The sequence below is a fragment of the Strigops habroptila genome, chromosome 8 (assembly GCF_004027225.2).
Source record: "Strigops habroptila isolate Jane chromosome 8, bStrHab1.2.pri, whole genome shotgun sequence".
In the NCBI taxonomy this organism is placed as follows: Eukaryota; Metazoa; Chordata; class Aves; order Psittaciformes; family Psittacidae; genus Strigops; species Strigops habroptila.
The window spans coordinates 16445490-16466305 of NC_044284.2; the positions used below are offsets into that span (position 1 = coordinate 16445490).

The 20816-nt window shown below is 38.2% G+C and overlaps 2 protein-coding genes across 9 annotated transcripts in view; one reads left to right on the forward strand and one right to left on the reverse strand.

The window, feature by feature from the left end:
• RO60 (Ro60, Y RNA binding protein) lies at positions 1–12250 on the reverse strand. Of its 6 annotated transcripts, none has more exons than XM_030495370.1 (9): positions 11773–12026; positions 8692–9291; positions 7952–8172; positions 7549–7695; positions 6853–6990; positions 6601–6717; positions 5774–5887; positions 5172–5318; positions 1–3906 (listed from the first exon to the last, which is right to left on the reverse strand). In XM_030495370.1, the coding sequence occupies exons 2-9, from the start codon at positions 9269–9271 to the stop codon at positions 3754–3756; spliced, it is 1617 nt and encodes a 538-aa protein (XP_030351230.1). In that variant the 5' UTR covers positions 9272–9291; positions 11773–12026; the 3' UTR covers positions 1–3753. The 6 variants fall into 6 exon arrangements, 5 of the variants coding, with proteins under 5 accessions (XP_030351230.1, XP_030351232.1, XP_030351233.1 ...); XM_030495372.1 differs by having other exon boundaries at positions 1007–3906; positions 8692–9294; positions 11773–12250; XM_030495373.1 differs by lacking the exon at positions 11773–12026 and adding an exon at positions 12070–12160 and having other exon boundaries at positions 1007–3906.
• Positions 12092–20816, forward strand: part of UCHL5 (ubiquitin C-terminal hydrolase L5) — a 20073-nt gene continuing 11348 nt past the window's right edge. The window contains exons 1-4 of one of the 3 annotated variants that reach the window (XM_030495382.1): positions 12294–12498; positions 13951–14014; positions 15802–15907; positions 19689–19772. Coding sequence is in view for 2 of the 3 variants with exons in the window: in XM_030495380.1 (XP_030351240.1) it covers positions 12417–12498; positions 13951–14014; positions 15802–15907 (252 nt within the window). In the remaining variant the exon portion in view is untranslated. Of the gene's footprint in view, positions 12499–13950; positions 14015–15801; positions 15908–19688; positions 19773–20816 lie in introns of all 3 variants that reach the window. The other 2 variants (XM_030495380.1, XM_030495381.1) reach the window with 2 other exon arrangements.

A 20816-nucleotide genomic window follows, 5' to 3' on the forward strand; every position in this document is an offset into this window, starting at 1 on the left:
GACCCCATACTGTGCCTGCAATCTAATTCAACAAGTACCGCAAACACTCCTCCTTGCTGTAGGTCTAAAATTCCTGCCATGAAATTCTATTCCTTTGCAAAATTATTCCCATCTTTATTCAATTTATTACACAATGCTGATGTATGCATTGCATAGTTTTTAAGAAATCTTGAGTGCCTTCTGCCCTCTCCACATTCTTGATTGTATCCCTTCCATGAAGAAACCTGACCTTCGATTTTCATTCGTTACAGCCCTTCTTAAGATAAGAAGGTTTTATCTCTGCTGTGCTTCCAACCAGGAACTGGTCTTTTTTCTTAAAGCTAAAGTGCTAGAACATTACAGTCTTAGATGTTAATAGTCTAATACTTAAGAATTGTTAAGGATGTCACAGTGAAATGGCAGTCAAACTGAAAGCCTGTTAGTTCTGTTAGGTATCAGGAAACCTGCATTCACCCACTCTACAGCTGCACTCTGCATTTAGACTTTTTTTTTTAATTAATGTTTTCAATAAAATTAACAATCTTTAAACTTGTCCCTGTTCAGTTTTTACTGGCAAACTGCAGTGCACAATTATTGCCCCAGTTTCGCTTTGTTAGTCAAAGTGTTCCTCCAATGCAAACAACACTGTTAACTTGAAAGAGTCTGTGTCTCCTCTACGGCGAAAGGGTAGGTTATTTATTATAAACTGAATTAATGCTTAAGCTCAGCAACTTTGTTCTACCACTCTCTCTCTTTTTAATAGCATTACAATACTTACTGCCTTTTTACATGGCCAGATACAATTTCGGAAATTATCAATTACCAATCTAATAACTAAAGACCAAAATCAGTACAAATTTGTGTTACGGCAAACGAGTCACGCTGTTCCTTAAAATTCAGTATATGGGCAGACAAAAAAGATCCAGTCTATGGAAAAGCAATATGCAGTATCATTCTTCTATGACCCTTATTGCAAGATAACAATGAAACCAAACAAAAACCAGTAGAAACAAAGGTCAACACACTATAAAGTTTCAGCTGTCGGCATTTACTTCAGTTTCCTCTCTATGAAAATCTTAAAGGAGAAGCAGATGACAACATGATCTCATTGGTGCTAGTTTTACATCAGATAACCAAACCACTTAGAATAATCTATTTCTAACAAGATTTTTTAGTACAGAGATACAGTAAATATTTAGGAGCATATTACGTACTCCAGCACAGATGACCATCTTTAACAGGGTGCATAGCTATCCAGTGTCAACAGATAGAGGGAGCTACATTTTCTCTAAGTTCTACTGAACAGTTCATCTTCACTTACGCTCTAGTTCAAGGAATTGTATTTTAAACTGGACTGCTTTCAAAGATGCAACACTACTATAACCGTTCATTCAATCTGTTAGTAACTACTCTAACCTTTTACTTGCAGTAAATTTATGCAATTAAGTGCACAAAGTTACTTGAAATACCTGTTTTACATTTTAATTTTATATTCCAAAATATTTCCTATTACTTCACAAATACTACTCCAAATAATAAAAAGTACTTGCAAAAGATACTTATCTATCAGTTATTTTCAACATCTCTAGCTTAGAAGGAAACACCTGATCAGATGTTTGACTATTGAGTAATTTCAAACACACTACTACCAAAACCAATCCGAAAACATCAGTGCATTTACTTAGAATAATTATTGACATGTATTGACCAAACGAGTTTACTTCCCATATTCATGGTGTTTATTTAGAAAGGATACTAAAAGTGGTTAAGAAATTTTTCATAAGAAATGGCTAATCTTCAAACTCATAGTGTTATGTCTCAGCCTTTGTACGAACACTCGTTTTTTCTCGATGTCACCTGACAAGCTGGAGGCAGTCCTGTATTTGTCAAGCTGTGTCGTAAGAGCAGCGATAATTCAGAAGTCCACTGAAAGGTAATGTTCCTACCATCAGTTCTTTAAGCCATGGTTTTAATGTCAGAAAAGGCTTCCCTCAACGGTTTATTCATTAAGGTAGAGTGTAAGTCTGTAGCTGAATACCTTCAGTAACGTGTAAGCTCACATTTTAGCACCAAAAGGGATATCCATCCTACAGAATGCGAGCTTTGAATTTATAATCAGTATGTGCGAGGCTTAATTAAAAGTGTTACAAGTATCAAAAGTATAATATGAACTTGAATTTTACATTTAAAAGCTTGGGTTTTAGGCAGAAAAATATGGTCTTACATGTCATTTACCACAACTGGGTTATTTTTATAAATCATAATTATTTGCAAATTAACATCAAATTCACTGTTTAAACAGCCAGAATTAGCATAAAAGAGGTTGACACACGTATGTCTTGGGGAAAGTTGTAAAAGCATCACTAAAAACTTTTCCCGTCTTCTAAGATTGTGACCTACTAAAGAGATCTTTTAACTTCCCCCCATACACACATATATAAAAACACACAATTAAATACATATACACATGAATTGCTGTTAATTCCTCTTCCAAAGTGATAAGATTTTCACTAGCCTTCTCCTTATTTACTCACACTCTATTAGACTAAAAAAAAATGAAATAAAATAAAAAAATCCAGTTTTCAATCACTTCCCAAACAAGATTTTGAGAACATGAAAGAGGCAGCTGTACATTTTATAAAAGTTTTTAAGAATTGGTCACTATAAAGTGGAGGTAGTTTTGAAAAATGTTAGCTTGAATTAATTTAAGAAAATCAGAAGTGATATTAATCTACAAAAAGATTTCAAAAAATGAAATATTGTCCTGTTAGGAAGATTTTTTTCTGCATTGTTTAATACATTCTTTTGAAAAAAATGTAGCTTTTTGTTTCTGGTTGTTACCACTCAGCTTTCAAGAGCAGTCCAAGACACATGCACTTGTTGATCTTTCTCACTGAAAGTGTGCTGTTGCTTCCTGAAGTTATAACATGGACTGAATGTGGCTTCCAAGCCATTTCCAGGGTCTTTTTCTAGTAAAAAGAGTTCTTAAAACTTCCTGTAAATCACACTAATTTTAAAATACTGCTTCTGAAACCACATGGTACAGAAACCACACCTCAATTTATCTAAAGAGAATTACACTTTACTCCTGAAAATTAGGATGATAATCTAGATAGAAAAAGATTAGCATAAGCTTTTCCACTTTCAGTTTCATCAGTATAAAATTTCAATGGATAACTTCTATACTGTGTCACAGTCACATGGTCTCATACGTGCCAGAAAATATTTCTTTTGTAGATCTGAAGTGTAACAATGGAAAGTGTTGAAACTTAGTAATTTGTTTAAAACTCAAAGATTAAAAAAAGACCAAAGAAAAATCCCTCTCAATGAAGTTGCTGTTAAACTGACATTATTAAAAATACTAACCCCAAGTTTTGTTTTTCTGCCCCATCCTAAGAGTAATTCAATATCTTCTTGCAAACAAGCCATTCCACAGCAATGGCAGGGGGGGTAGGGGGTGGGGGGTAGGCTGGGAGGGGGAAATTAAAAATCTCTCAGTATTTATAATCTATTATAAATGAAATTAAATTATATACTGTGTAACCCTGTAGCTACTTTTAGCAAACTTCCCACTGTTACTTTAAATTGTGTGCAACAGGAAAAAAGAGAAAAGAGATTTCTCATCTGCTTTTCTTCTTTTCCCTTCACAAAAAGGTAACATTCTGATATGTATATAATGTGCCATATTCTAATGAAGTATATTTGGCTGGGAGTCCCCAGGGTGTAGTCTGTTGCCAGCAATGGACCCACTGGGAAGAGCAGATGCCTAGAAAATTAGATCAAATCCAAAGCGAAGTTTCGAATAACATCCAAAGCTCCTGTATCAAAGCCACATATATCCAACATGCCTCTGTCATCTGGATCGGCAATGGTAAAACCACTTGAGGTCATTCCACAAATGATCAATTTAGCAGAAATACCCATTTTCTAGAGGAAGGACAAAAAAAGAAAAAAGAGGAAAAAAAAAAAAAAAAAGATCAGAACACACATATACAGTAACTTAAACATGCCAGAGGGCCAAATCTTGCTATCTTGTCTCCTAAACCACTGTCTGAACAGGCATACTGATAGAAACTAGATATGCCATAACCAGAATTGCAGACTGTTAACATCGTACTTAACCTGCACTAGATATATTTAAATTAATGGGAATAACTACAGTGAGGTGTACACAACTTTCCTGCAATTCTAAGATTCATAGATTATTCACAGATAAATATCAAACATTGCATTTGCTATTGTGGAGTTCATTCTAAGAGATAACTTTCAACAATAATTACCGAATCCTCTAATAGGAGTCAAAGAGGATGTTTTTGTGGTTGAACAAATACAACCACCGTAGCCTGGACAATTCTGCTAAATGAGCTGAATTTGCAGGTTAATCACCTGTAAGGGAAAGCAAAGCAAGTGGCATTAAGAGCACAGAACTCTGTTTTAAAGAACAAATTTAGGAATGGGAGCTAGTCTCAATTAAGAAAACAGAAACGCAGTGGGCAAGTTAAAGACTTTTGGTATTCATTTCAACTGGGAGGACATGATACAAAGGTCCATGTACCAAAAAGTATTTCTTGTAGTTTAAAAATTAGTTTCTTTAAAGCATAAAAGATGGTTTGCTGATTAAACCAGAGTTTCTAATAGCAATGGGTTTGGAGAAGGTATTTTTCTTAGTTCTATTTTAAAATTATGAAGCTGCACAGCTTAAGAGTAGCCCATTTAAATCCTAATGAGCTGTCTTCACAAGATACTATCACCTCATCCTATTGACACCTTTCCTGCAGGCTTATCTACATTACTTCATTTAAACTTTGTGGTATCTACTGCAGACATGAAAGTTCAATTTAATTGTGAGACGAGTTTTCTTCTGTAAGTACCATAAAAAACTTATTCAATCAATTATAGACAGAATGCAGAAAGTCATATATTCTCTGAATACCAAACAGATTTTCATTGATATTGCAGTACACTGAGCAGGGTAGGGTAATTATAAATCCTTTAGCAATTCAGAGGTCTTAAATACATGCAATTAGAGCAATATGCGCACTAATTCTGCCTAACTGCAGAATATGTCAGTTTTAAGCAACATATAATTATTTACTGCAATTCTCTCTAAGTTCAGTCTCTAAGACACTTCTAGAACTGGTATTTATTTTGTATAGTATTCATCAATTATAGACAGTCAGAAGCATATTTACCTCTCTGTACTCTCTAAGAGCTGTTGCAGGATGAGTATTTCCAGCAAAAGTCTCGTTATCGGTAAACACAATAAAGACATCAGCAGCTGTCTGAGTTTTTTGAGCCCATATCATTGGAAGGGAACAATCAGTGGTACCCACTGGAATCTTAAAAGGAAAAAAAAAAAAATACATGGAACACATTAATACAGAAAGCAGTAAACCATGGAAGAATTATTTTTTATGGAAGCTCCATGTTTTACCACATACAGAGGCTTCTTTGTTAAACAACAGTTCCCTTACTAGTTCTGTCCAGGGTTTTTTTTGTTTGTTTGTTTGACTTTTTATATATTCTTTCCAACCTAACTCATTGTGACCTAACACTGCATTCTAGATTGCAATGTGTAATATCCAGCAGTTGAAATAATGACATTTGCTGGACTTTCTTTAAATAAACGGGAAAAAAAAAAAAATCCCATGTTTTACTATACAAATACAGACTAACCACAGTACTACAACGGACTATAAAGAAAGTACAATGTAACTGCTGAGACTTCTAGACTCTGGTGTTAGCAACAGCTATTTCCTAATGTTTTTGTTCTGTTTTGGTTTGTTTTACATACTTCATACATTTTCACTAATACTTGAGGCAACGTCATATCAGTCGTCACTGGGCAGGGCACCATTTCATGCGAAAAGGCAACAATATGGGAATCCTTTTCAGTACGTGCCACAACCTGAGAAAGAGGAAAACAAAAATAATTTAGTTATGTTACTCAGAATTTTTAAAGTCTGAATCAAGGCATTCCCACAACATGACATATCCTTTTGCATTCAAGTCACCATGGCTTCTCATATGCATTAATGCTTCACTCTAAATGTAATACTGCAAATAAACATTGTAAAAATCAAAGCTAAAGAACTCCTCTAATTAGTCTAAGTATACTTCCATCTTCCTTCTTTCCCCTGACATAAAACACTAAACATTTTTAAACACCAACAAAAGTTCAACTCCTCTATAATATAAATACACAAGAAGCTTTAGAATATCAAATTGAGGGGAAGGTAATTGTGAGACAGAAGCCATATTGATGACTTAAATGCACACAAGAATTATCCCAAAATTTCTTAATCCGATCTGTATTATTCTATGACTGCTTTTGAAACAAAAATAAATTAAAATGTATTTTCAGCTAAGATAAGCGAAAAAGCAGCCTTGACCACTTTCATTTAGACTAGAAATCAACTTCTTCAAATTGATCTTTCTGAATTTGGTTGCCACTGGCTTTAAGCATCTGGTCTACCAGTGAGACACAAGGTCACATTTTCTGTACCCAAATATATTAAAGGTAAGTTTCCTTCTGAAATCTAAGCAGTTTTAGAGCACCTTTGTATGAAAAGAGCAGCTCAAGCTGAAATAATTATAAATAAAAGAAGGTTAATGCCTCACCATACACATTGCTGCTGCAACGGTGCTAGCATTGAGTACACTGCCCAAAACTTTTTGTGTCATTGACGCACTGACATCAACTGCAAGTAAGAAGCGTTTTCCTGTTGGTTCAACCGTCTATAAGGGAAAAAAAAAAAAAAAGAAAGACTATAGGTACACATAATTAATACATCAAATTTTTCTTGATCATTTTTGAGGCTTTCAGAAACAGAGATTTCTTAAAAACCGTAACAAATTGAATAACCATATTACCTTGAAAGTTTTGTAAAATGAGGCATCTAAGGCTTCTAAAATGTCTTCATCAGGACGCCACCAAAGCTTTCCTCTGCTTCCATGTCCAGCTTTATAGCTTTCTAATGCAACCAAAATATGGAACGGATGTATTCTACCCTACAGGCAAAAGAAAGCCACAGGAAGTTTTTAAAAATCTGAAATACATTAAAAAAAAAAAAAAAAAGACAAACTAAAAAAAAAAGATCCTACTACAAGTGTCTGGTTTGCTATATTGTTCCTTTAGATTTGTTAAGTTTGAAGAGCTCATGCAGTCTTTACACAGCTGTTTTCTGAACGGATACTTGTCAGTTAGTGGTAATGGACCTCGTGCCCTTTCCGAAATCCAGAATCCTCCAATCAACTCCAAATGTTACCTTACGCCATCACCAGAAGCTTGCCACAGTGCTAATTTAAGAAAAGATCCTAGTTGTCAATATATTTATTTTGTAGAAATGTTTCAGAAATAGAGAGGGGAGGGGAATCAAATGAGAAATTATAAATATAAGTTTTAAAATAAAGGCGCAAGTGTTCTGCTGCAGTTTTTTAAAAGAATAAACTACACATTTCCTCCAATGAACATCCCTTTTGTTTTGTGAAGAGGTTGCCTGAAGAACTACAGTTTAGAAAGAGATTAAAAACCACAAAGGCTGGCACCGATTATGAAAATGTTCTTACCTTTTTTAGCAGTTTCTCATTTCTCAGTCTTTCACATACTATTGCCACTTCTGAACCTCGTGGTTCAAGCACTGCATTTGCTGTTAGCTTTCCTAAATTTCTCAACAATACAGAAATGGACATCTCCTTTAGCAATGCCTTCCAAACCTATGATCAAAGAAAGAGAAGGGGAAAAAAAAAAAAAGAGATGAGATTCCCAAACTACAAGAACTGACATCTGTACATTAAATAAGAGTACTTTAAAATAATAAACACACAAGTTAAGATCTTCATTATTTTAAATTAGCTACTTGGGTAAATAACTTGATGAACAACATAAGGGCTATTTTTTATGGAAATGTAGACTTAAGACTCTGAAAAGTGTTACTCTAAAGAGATTACAAAGCTAATGAATTTTACCTACCTCTTTAGATTTCAGATGGTTTGTCAGGAGATGCTCTCTAACTAGACCATATTCCTCTATTAAATGAGTAACTTCCAATTCATCTTTTGTGCGTTTTACTTTCTCCACAGCCTCCAGATACTTCAAGAGTTTTTCAGTGTCAGCAGAAACTGCTTTGTCTTTATAAGCTTCTTGGACATCTTTCCACCCTTTGGTAATATATTTAGTGACTATAGCAATTCCTATTGAAAATAAAAATATTTTCCAAGCAGGATTACCATCTTTATACTGGCATTTAACATTCTAGCAAGCAAATGAGTTAGCAGGTTTCATTCTCAGACCTGCCAACCAGCTATAAAAAAATGTCGGTGACACACAACTTAGAGCACTAGTTTTAGTCACTGTATTATTCTCCTTAGAAGTAAGGAACCTAATGTATTTGAAATCAACAGATCTTCCCAAATAATGAAAAAGTGTTATCTCATAATTTTTAAGCAACTAGGAACAAACTAAGAGAACTATATTACTTTCTCTTCTCTCCACAGACAAAAGAAAAAGAAGAAACAAACTCTGTTTACTTTGAAGATAAATAGGTCAATTTCTGATAAGACCACTCACGTTTTTAAGGTGCAATTTACAGGATACCATCACTAAGAAATCATCAGTCTATAATGGTACTTTGGTTTCCAAAACTAAATACTTCTACAGTAAATATAAAAGGTTTAAAACACAGTATTTTCAGATAAATAAAAATTTATTACCTTCACTGGCAGGTTTTAGGTGGGACAACCTCAGAAGATCTTTATGAGACCAACCACTTCTTTGTTTATATTTTGTAACTGCTAAAGCAACAGCCATGCCATTTTTTCCATTGTACCAATCTGCAACAGCTTTCCTCAGTGCACGGCCCCAAATACCACATTTCATGCCCTCCTTCAGATCTTTTTTAAATTGGATGAAAGTAAAGAGATGAGTTGGTATGCAACACACCTCAGGAACAGCTTTAAATGCTGCTTGTTTTGTTTTTGCATCAGAACACTGTGAGCAAATTGCAAGAGCAAAAAGCAGGGGCTCCTGTTTTGCTGCTCTGCCTTCTTGACTGAATGTCTTTATTTCTTGAACAACTTCACAACCTCTACCCTCTTCAATCAGTCTCACTAAAGCTTCTGCATTTCCATAGCCCAGCTTCTGCTCCTTGATGTAATAAGTACCACCTTCTGAACCAAAACACAAGAAACGCTGCAGTCGATTCATATCGGTGACATGCCACACATAACCACTCTCAGAGTTTGGCACCTGCTTTTCATTCAGGAGTTGCACTTGTTTTTCCTCGTCCTCCATTGTCTACACTTCCAAGAAGTCTGCTGGAAGAATAATAAAGCCCATTAAGAACTACTGTGAAAACCTGATAATTGTCCTCTTACGAGTTCTTAGCAAAGTAAATACATCTTATCTGTACACTTGTAATTTTTCCTTCATAAATTTAATAAAAGTATACTCTAAGTGCTCAATAACACATACCAGAGGAAAAGAAACAAAAAAACCAATCTCTTGAGTTACAATGGTGACAAATATATTTCGTTAAAACTAACCTGGAAACTACTTAACCCTAATACGTGGCACACAAAAATCATGACTGGTGTTATGCCCTGTTGCCACTAGTATACTACACCACTTCCTTTGGTAGATTTTTGGATTGCATACTAAATTGCTCAAAAATCAGATCTTGCCCTACTCTGTCTTGCTGAAGAACTGTAATACCAACCAACTGAAGAAACACAATGCTAAAATAAAGAACTAAAATACTGAAAAACTGTTTAGTCAGAAGGCTTTGCAGAGTTCAAATATGGTGGGTTTCAGTGAGGCTTAAGCAGCAGCTTTGTAACAATTGACAGCAGCTCAAGAAAAAATTATTACAGGCTCAAACAGCCTGCTATTTCAAGTGACATCCAAGAAAACACAAAGACATGCAACAACAAATTCTGTACTGCTTTACATTTGAGGTTAAGAAGAAAAAAAAAAAAACAAACCCCAAACCAACACAAAAATTCATAATCTTTCAGGTCTCCATACACTTGTGAGTTGCAAGAGAGTTCAGCTGTAATATTTGTAGGCAACAACACTGCTCTTACTTGGAGAACATCTAGCATGGTAAAATTCAAGCCATAACATTTAAACTGAAATAAATGCAGGTGAAATTAAATCAGCATGGTAAGGGGAAATTAAATCAGCATGGTAAGGGGAAGAAAATTTATCATCACTATCTCCAAAACATTAATATGAAAAGAGTAAATTCAGTGTTCTCAGTTCTCACCAAACAATAAAAAAACCCCACCAAATAGCACCAAGGAGTCCTACTTGAAAAAAAAAAAGCACCAATAATGCACTCCATCAAACTGCATACAGACCTTAAAATAAGCACACACTAAAGTCTGAGCACACAGAAATGCCAATCCAAAGAAATCCACTTAATAATTTTTAAGTATTGCAGCTGTCTACTTCTGAGATGCTTGTCTGGATGCTGAAGATAAAAGCCATTTTGCTTCAGAAGCTAGCACAAATAAATGTCAGTAATGTAAACAGATTTTTTCCCCCCAGTTTGAGTACCACACTGATTTACAAACTTCCCTACTTTCTCTTTGACACAGAATTTTCCTTTCACTGCAAGCCACTAGAAATGTACCCTTCCTCCATTCTTGCCTACCTGCAGTGATCCAGAATTAAATAATAAATAATAATCAGTGCTCCCACTATACTCTATATGTTGCTAGAATCATAAAAGTAGAAGCCATATGTTGATACCTGGTTTAAAAATGCAGGTTTTAGTTAAAAATTAGCTAAGGAATCTCCTTCATTGCATTATTCCGAGCACCAGCATTCAGCTGTTTTTCTCAGTGCTTAAATATTCTAATCATGTTTCCCTGCAAACCAATTTAAATACACATCATGGTTGAGCCGACTTTTTCACTGACATCTGAAGCATGCAAATACACTGAAAATAACAAGGGTGGTATTTGCAGTGCATGAATACCATATCAGTACATTCTAATGTCTAAATACATTTTATTTCAATACATTTCAATTGGCTAATTTCATTAAACTGTAGGTCATGTTCCATACTACATATACAAAACCCAAACAAAAAATCCTGACATCACAGTCAGCACCCATTAGTTTATTTATTACATTAAAAAAAGGTACATGGAAAGATACTAGAAAACACCACTATCTTGAAGCAAAAATAAGAATGGGGAGCATAAAGGATCTTATAAAGTTATGGTTGCACGAAAATAGACCTGCACCACAGCAGAGCTCTGACAACGCAAGTCCTCATACTGCACAACATAAGCATCTCTACGTAAACAGGAATGTTAGGAGAACATTTCCCAAGTCGCTAGCAGTACGCTCACTGGTATGATGTCAGTACAGGAGATACCAGACTACATGAACCACGCACTTGATCAAAAAAATTCTACCATAGAAGTTGCTTAAAAGTATACTTGCTTAAAAAATTTATTGACCGGAGGGAAAAGGTAGCTTAGCAGACATACAACAAAACTATAAGGAAAAAGCATCTAAAGTTGATACCCGAAGACCTTTGAATTTAGCTGTCAGTTTCTATAACTATGAAAACACAAGCGACGACAAAGCAGGCGAGTGAGCCCAGGCGATGCCCCCTTTAATCCCCTCACGGGGTTTACAGCGCCCGGGTGCCAAGCAGGGGGTGGCTATCTACAGAGAGTGCCTCTTCGCATTCCTTCAACACCCGTGCCAACCCCGCAACCCCGCCGGGGCCAGCCCGCTCCCTCCGCCCTCAGCGCTCGCCGGGCGGCGCGACTTGCCTGAGAGGCCGCGGCCTCGGAGGGGCCGCGGGGCTCGGCCCGCCCGGGCCAGCGCAGCCTCCTCCGCCGAGCAGTAGCGCAGCCCCAGGCAGCTGCGGCGGGGGCCGGGCAATGGGGAGGGCGCCCGGGACGGCGGGCAGCTGCACAGCCCGCTCCGAGCGCTGGGCACAAGCAGGGCGGCTCCCTCCGGCCACCGGCAGCTCCGCGTCTCCCGCAGCCCGGTCCCGCCCCGCCGGCGCCCTGACAGCATCCCCGGGACCCGGATGGGGCCGCGCCCACCGCCCCCCGCGGCCGCACCCCAGTGCCCGGATGGAGCCGCGCCGCCGAGGCGGAACCGCTTCCTGCCGCGGCGCAGGGGGTTCCTCCTATCTGCCGCCCGTCCGCCGCCACAAGACCGGAGCAACAGGAGCGGAGCCGCAGAGCGGAGGCACGGCGCCTCCGGGGGCACTACCACTGCCGGCAGCGGGCGGCTGCCCCGGATCCAATCCCGGCCGCCACTTCCTGCTCCCGCCCCGCCTCACCATAGCGATGACAGGTGCGGCGTGGGCCGCGGGGCCTGCCGGGAAGGGAGCGGCGTGCCTGGGCCTCGGAGCTTAACCGGCCGGCGGCGGTGCCGGGCCTGAGGGAGCGCGGCGGCCGTCGCCATGTCGGGAGGGAGCAGCGCCGGCGAGTGGTGCCTCATGGAGAGCGACCCGGGCGTCTTCACGGAGCTCATCAAAGGCTTCGGTGAGGGAGAAGTGGGAGTGGGGTCGGGCGCAGGGGTCGCGCTGGCGGTGGGGTTCTGAGGCCGCGGACCTACCGGAGGCTGCGGCTGTTCCCGCGCGGGTGCAGCACAAGCCCGCCTGGTCCAGCGGAGTGCTGCTCCTTTCCCTGGCGAAGGGCGCGGGGCGCCGGTGGGCTGAGCCCGGCCGCGGCGTGGCGGCGGCCTGGCCGGGGGCGGAAGGGGCACGGCGGTGGGCGGCTGGGGCCGAGGCCGTGCTCCTCCAGCGTGGCGGTGCGCCGACGCGAGTGCAAGTGAACGCGTCTCTTGTGACCTCTGCGCGGCTTCCCCGGCCACGGCCGTGCTTGCAGTGCCTGGCGCTTCCCGCCTCGCAGCGCCGTGTTTCCCCCTGCCCGCGTTGCCGCAGGCAGCAGCTGGCCTCTCTCGGCTGAGAGGGCTGTGAGGGCTCCTCCGCGGCGCCGGTGGTCCCGGTTTCGGGGCGGTGGGTGGCCAGTGGTGGGACGGGCTGTGCAGCGTAGCCCGTCCTGTCGCCTTGGGCACATGCACACTTCTGCCGGGGAGCTTGATATAAGTAAATGCCTCTTAAGAGGGAATACCAGCGTCTGGAAAGGGGTAGATACATGTTTGGGTTGTGTGCCAGCCGGCTCGGTTATAGAGCCTCCAGGAAGGAGGACGTTACGGGAAAGGGTTGTGTGTGACCAAGCTGAGCTGTGGTGCTTTGCAGTAGGCTGGGTAACTTGCAAGAGGCTTTTTTGGGTTTTAGAATACTAAATTTTATGTTGAATTGCATTTAACATCTTTGGAAATACTGTGATTATATGGTTATAACAACAAATAAGTCTACACAGGATTTTGGCTAAAGATGCAAAATGATTTTATGTTAGGTTACATTGATTTGTAATTTCTGTCACATCTGCTTCTCACAAGTGAAGCCCAGGCATACTTCTTCTTTTGTATTTCTGTTTAACTAATAGATTAATCTTCAACATGCTGAGTATTTGAACTTTTGGGGATCGTATGTAAATGTCATGCTTGAGTATATTCTTTACAGTATTTGCAGTCTATTACTATGGGTCTTTTTCTGGAGATAGATTTTTTTCTTAAGTTCTGCTTTGGACTAGCTGACAATGTCTTTAAAAACAGTATTATTTTTGGTTGAGCAAAGGATGTGAGGTGACCAAAGATATGTTCATCTCCTCTGCTTCTGTTTTAAAAGCAGCTGTGTTTATGAAGATATAAAGATCACCATACACAGGAGAAATTCCTGAAATAATTTCTCTTCATCTGTCTTGTTTGGTTTTCTAATGAGGATGCATCAAAGCCCGTAAATAGACTTTTCCGTAACCTGCACAGACAAATTTTAAATGTTCCTATGTTTCTTCCAAGTGTCTGTCTTTACTGTCTGTGTCCCTTTTAAATAGGGTTGTTGAAGAAACCTGTATCATTCCTTCTTTCAGGTTGTAGAGGAGCACAAGTTGAAGAAATATGGAGTTTGGAACCAGAGAACTTTGAAAAATTGAAGTAAGGCACTTTTTTAATCTGCGTAGGTTTTATTTATGTTTATCTGAAGTCACTGAAAGAATGTATATTAAACTTGTGGGTTTTTTGGTGGTGTGTTTTGGTGGTGTGTTTTTCTTTTTTTTTTTGTGGGTGTTTGTTTGTTTTCTCTTCAGTTTCCACAGAGGTTCACCAGGATTTTGTTTTAATTGAATACCTGGCAATTAAATTATTGCTTATTAATGTCTTGGTTCTTTATCTAGTTTTTCTGGTTTTGGAAAGAGATGCTAATAGCAGCTAGAATGTGAAAATAGACTTCTAATGATTTCGTTATTGGCTTGCATTGCGTTGCTGGACAAGTTCTTTGACCAACTTCTTGCTTTATCTCTCCCTTCCTCACATAACATATTGCATCTGTTGCCTTAAATAAATTAATTCACTGTACTCATGTACTTTTGTAACTTGTTTTTCCTGCAGAACCACTTCCATATGTATATGAAGGCAAATAGTCTTGTAACTGACAATGACTGATATCTCATGGAACAGTTCTGGCCTCATCAGGCAATATTCTTTTACCATTTTACCTGTGATTCATTAAGTGTTATCCATTTTCACATGCAAGATTTTAAGAGGAAAATGTTATCTAACCCAAACCATACTTTCTTCCTGTGTGAATATCCTATGCTTGTATAATTAATAGTTCAGAAGATGTAGCAGTTAGTACAGAAAAACACAGCTTCAGAGGTTTTGTCTGACTGAAGGTATTTGACAAGTGACATCTCAATGGCAGAAATGTTCTTTGAGAAGTGGTTTATTTGCTGCCTGCACCATGTACTTCATAGAATATTTCATCAGAACATGACCTGATCTGTTCATAAAGTACCAGCTTTGCTTGCTTGTACTGTCTGATGTATATCTTGCTAGTCTTGAGTAGTGGCCAGCTTCATTCTCATGTGCATGTATTTTACACAATATTTAAACACTAAGAGTTAAAGAATATAATAACACATAGAATTTTTTGAATTCCCTCAGTGGAACCACTGTTTAAAAAGACATCTCAGTCTGCTGGTCAGTGCTGAGAAGAAGTTTCTTCTGCAGTGCAGTAGTATGGTTAGATAAACCTTTTGTGGCATCATTGTGGTGATGACCTTAAATGCAGGTTGATATGATGAATAAGTTTTTGCTTTAATATAGCTGTAGATTTTGTAAGAGCTGTTTCTTTTACTAATACATTTTTGTTTTATGGAAATAACTAAAATACAGTGCAACATGTAAAAGCTGTTTACTATGCAAGACATGCAGTCTGAAAAGGAAGACAATTTTAGTAAAAGATAAAACTGGATTTCTCTTACTTCTCAGAGAAAGAACTCAAAGCATGAAGTTTCACAAGAGTTCCTCTTTGAATATTTCATTTATGCCTAAAAGGATTACCAGAATTTTAGTTCTACCTCTTGTATACGATTGACAAATGTTTTGATAGCTATTTGTCATTAACAAATTCAAATGAGTGTTGTGCAACTGAAATAATTACAGTAACCAGGAAAACTGGTCCTGACTTAAATTACTGATGAAATGCTAATTAACATTGAGATTGTTTAGCATATATGGACAGAAGCTTGATGTGCATTCTGCCTAATTGAAAGACCACATCTGAAAATTTCAGTGCGAGTTCCCTATGTTTAGCAGGAAATAACAGAATTAGTATACCAGCATTCAGTTAAATTATAGTAGAGATTTCTGGCTTTGATATTTTTTCATCAGTACATGTGTTTTTAATTTTTTCTTTCCTCCCTACCATTTTTCTTTTTTAGGCCAGTACATGGGCTGATTTTCCTCTTCAAGTGGCAGCCTGGAGAGGAACCAGCAGGTTCTGTTGTTCAGGATTCCAGACTGGATACGATATTTTTTGCTAAACAGGTACGGCAGGTTCGGTTTTTTTTTTTAGATATGTCATGAAATATAGCTCTTAATACCAAAAAAAAAGGGCTTTGTTAATATGTATACAAAAATCAATTTGCAAGGTGAAATAATTTTAGTAAATTCTATGAGAGTAGGGATGTGTATTAGAAGATGATTAACAAAGCAAATGGGATTGATCAGTAAAGTCAGACAAAAATACCATCAGATATGGAAGAGTAAAGCTCTTATTTGTCAGCTGGCTCCTGTAAGAGTAAATAACTCTTCTGTGCAGTAAAAATTACTTAGTAAATGTTCTCAGCAGAACGAGTAAATTTTTTTTTTTTTTTTTTTGAAACCACTTTCAACAAATTTCTAGAAGGAAATGTTTATTTTGGTCCAGTTTTCATTTGTTGTGTTTCTCAAATGCTCTGCAGCCAGGGCAGTATAACTGTAGGATAATACTTTAAGAGTTTGCAGGCCATTTTTGGCATGGAATTTTTCAGTATTTAAGTCAGAAAGGTGAGTCTAAATAAAAAATTACACGAAAAGTTGGTTTTGATAATGTAATTGTGTTGGTTTTATTAAATACCAAGTGGTATGAAATTTTGTGTTGGCTTTGACAGGCTGATGCGCATATTGTTTGCAAGCAAGAAAAGCATGAGAAAGTAACCAGAATGACAGCAGGAGTATTTGATAATTTTTTTTTTTAGCTCTTTTTCAAGACCTGCTTCTCAAATAGTGATAAATGTAACAGTCCAAACAAGAAGCTTAACCCTACATGTGTTAATTACAAAGCATTCACATGAAAGGGCAAATGATTAGGCTTCATATGAAGACTAACACATAGGCTGATAGGCCAGGTTGGATTGATTTTTTTGAGGTATTTGGGGGAGGGGAGTTGGTTTTGGTTTTGGGTTGTTTTGTTTGGGGTTTTTTTGTGGTGGTGGTTTTTTTTTGTGTGTATGTGGTTTTTTGTTGTTTTGTTTTATTGTTGGGTTTATTTTTGGTTTTTTCCACAAATGCGGAAGTGTTTTGCATGTAAATTTTAGGATATAGAGAAGTCTCCCAATAGGCTGTTCAGCCTGGAGAAGAGAAGGGTGCGTGGAGACCTCATAGCAGCCTTCCGGTATCTGAAGGGGGCCTTTAAGGATGCTGGGAAGGGACTCTTCATTAAGGACTGTAGTGATAGGACAAGAGGTAATGGGTTCAAACTTAAACAGGGGAAGTTTAGATTAGATATAAGGAAGAAGTTCTTTGCTGTGAGGGTGGTGAGGCACTGGAATGGGTTGCCCAAGGAAGTTGTGAATGCTCCATCCCTGGCAGTGTTCAAGGCCAGGTTGGATGGAGTCTTGGGTGACATGGTTTAGTGTGAGGTGTCCCTGCCCATGGCAAGAGGGTTGGAACTAGATGATCTTAAGGTCCTTTCCAACCCAAACTATTCTATGATTCTTTGAAATATGGAAAGCAATGGAAACATTAGGTGGACCTATAGCTCTCCTGGCTACTCTGTACATGTGCTTCTGTTATGCAGATAATAATCTTTAATTTGCTTCTTTTACAATCACCTAACTGTTTCATGCTATTGTGGGTGACTTTATTCCGTGATCTTTTTTAATACAGTTTTCTTCGTCCTGCTGCAGCTTTTGGGTCTTGCCCAGTAGTGTCCACAATTCTAATGATACAATGATCAGCAGTAGTTGCCAAATGTCTTTATAGGTAGTAGGTCTGATAGACACTGGTGTAGGTTGTGATTTCTATCTAATCAAACATACTGCTAGTGATGAGTAGTCTGTGGCTGAAGAATAACCTTGATGCAAAGAACCTCAGGGAGAATCCTTGATATTACACTCAAAGGGTAGTTATGTGGCAGGAAGATATTACTCTGATGTGAATTTAGGGAGGTTTTGTGAAGGTGAAGGCAGATTTACCCTTATTCGACAGATTTCATCTTTCTTGTTTCCTATGAGTAGATGAGGTTGTCCCAGAATTGCTGTTCTTGTGGGTGCTGAAAAGTTTCGAACATTTGCCTGCTTGCTCCACTACTGTTTTGTTTTCCCTTTCTCCTCTTCCACTTCACGTTTTAAAGTATGACATCGTGTTTAAAAGCAAGTAGCGAAGAGGACCTTTGTTAATCAAGTTGGGATTACAGAATGTACCTCAGAAATTTTGGATAATGTTAGACTTGCTAACAAAACCAGAATATTAAAGACTAATAATGAAAAGTCTGTTTTATGTTGTAGCTTTCTTTGAAGCATTCACCTTTTACCATTTTCTTAAGCCTGAAACCTCTTTACAGAGGTGTAGGAACTTTCTAATCTTTGCCCTGCTTCGCCTGCTGCCTTTAAGGAGGGTGTGCTGGAGTGACTAAGTATTCATTAATTTCAGCGTGGCAAGCAATTTCTAGAAGTGTTTGCTATTTTAAAATAGTAGTACCCAGTTATGCCACTTGATGGCATGGAATATATGTTTCAAAGTAACTTGGAAGAGTGTAATATTAGAATATTTTTCTCATGTTTTGTTACTGTCTGTTAGTCAAGCGCAGTGGCTTAGCAAGTCAAAACATTTCTTGTAGACATATATATGCTTGTGTTTCATGTCACTTCAGTTTTGCCTTGGTTGAGGTATTGTGACTGAACAACTAGCGAAATTGTCAGAGAAACTAAAAGTCAAAAGATAAATGAAAGAAACTGGTTTTGATATTTTGGGGGGATTTGTAATACCAGTTTAGCTCTGGTGACTTTCATTTTGGAGGAAGTTAGCTTTACTTAGAGATCCAGCTTGATGAGCTATGTTTTGAGGACTGATAGTATTTTCTCAAGTGAATGGTGAATCTGGTGATGAAAGCAGTATATCTTGGTCCTCCCTACCTGTCTCCTTTTGACTTCATGGTTCTGTTCCTCTTTTGCAATGGCTCAGCTATTGAACTTCCATGAGCCCATGCAGCTCATCAGCGAGCAGTTTTTTATAGTTCCTCTGTGCATATTTTCTGGGCTGGTCTCCTGTCACATTGAGATGTGTTTGTTCAGTGAGTCTCTAGAGACCAAAGCTGGTAAAAGGTAAGTGAGAGAGAACAGGAGTTTCTTTAGAGTAGTACTGAGGTTATTACATTTCCTGAAACCACGATCTATGAATCCTTCTAAGTAATCCAGCTGCACAAAGGAAGACAAGGTTAAGAAAATTTTTATGATACTTAAGATTATTGGTCTGTTGATCTGTATCTTCAAAACTGATGTGACACTGGAGCCCTAAAAATCTCAAGTCTTTGGCTTTCCCATACATTTTTTTCTTTTAAATTTACCATTTAAAGAGATTTGGTACAGCCCAATTTATTGAAGAGAAGTTCTAAAGTGTCATTCTGAATTGTGTATGAGCAAAACTAAGTAACTGTTAATATGTAACAACAATTTAGTATGGCAAATAAATGATGCTCTTGCAGCATAGCTCTGCTTCTGTTCAATTTTAATTAAATGCTTCATCTTAAAAATTGTTTAATTGTGGGGGAGCTTCAGTTATAGGTAAAAGACTACAGCTCTTAAACTGTGTCTAGCAGAAACCTTTAAAATTGCATTAGGAAACACAATTTTGCTAAGAACTTGGTGCATGCTCACGCTTTGTTCGTATCCGCTTTCATAAGGATGTTGTAGTTGAATTCCAAATGACAACTAGATCTTGTTCAAAGATCACAAGTATGTTGGGGGGTTGAATTTTAAAGTCTAATATGCATGCATATTAAAGGATTTTTTTTTTTTTTTTTTTTTATGTGCACTCATGTTAAATTTGGCCTCCCTGTTATGCCTAGGTATGATTTGGTCCTCTATTTGAGGCCACAGAACTCTGGATGATCTTACAAACCCTTTGAGCTAGGATACCTAGGCACAATGAGGTGAGTTAAGGATACAATTTCAGCCTTAACTCTGAATTTCCTGATTTCTGTGTTGCTCGAGTAGGCCCTTGCTGTTAGTTTTACACACAGTGGCTACACAATTGTACCACTCAATGTATTCAGGTATCTTCAGCGCTGTTTTGAATAGCTGTATTCTGTGCTGATCATTGCAGAAGCAGAAGTCTCTCTGGACAAAAAAATGCCATTGTCGCACACTTATGTACTAACTTTTTTTAGTTTAATAACCTCTTCATTTTATTATTGAAGTATTGATGTCATGCCTTTGTTTTATGCCATGTATTTAGTTTATGCTGCATTGTTATGATAGACCATTACAACTGTGATAATAAAGCATTAACTTCCTTATTGGGAGTAAGATCTATATACCTTTGAAAGGAGGATTTTCTCAATGATACTGATAGTAACAAAATCTCGGTCTTTAGTTATGTTTGTGCCACTTATGAGATCATATTATATGTATTTTTTTAAACGTTTCCAATACTTCATTTGATTGCAAACTCAAAATTTTGGACATTTTCAGGTTTGGTAACATTAAGCTAGACCAGGTATCTGTGTTAAAGCCAAAACCTGGGATAACAGGTAACTTAAAAGAACTAAAATGAACTTCCAACATGTCTGATCAAAGTCAGAAAGAGATTGTCAGTAATTGAGTATAACTATACAAAGATTATGTCTTTATTCCAAAGGAGTAAAAATAAATAAATTTAGATAGGGGTTTTAAACAAGAAGAAGTTTTGAAACTTTGTCCTGACACTGAATTTTTCACTGAGCTTTGTAAAGCCAGCTGTTTTGTAATATTGGCATGCTTAGTAAGTGAACTCCAGAGATTTGCTGATTACACTACCAAATGCAGCACAGGGTTGTCCGCAGCTTTTTGAAGAACAGAATGTGTAATCCGTCAGGTAGAGCACACAAGTCAAGAACTTAAAGTGCTTCAGCACTCTGCCAGAGTAGCCTATTCACGTGGTTCCTTTGTTTTAAGCTAAGCTGTGCTTAGTGATATGGTGGCTTTCTCTGATATAA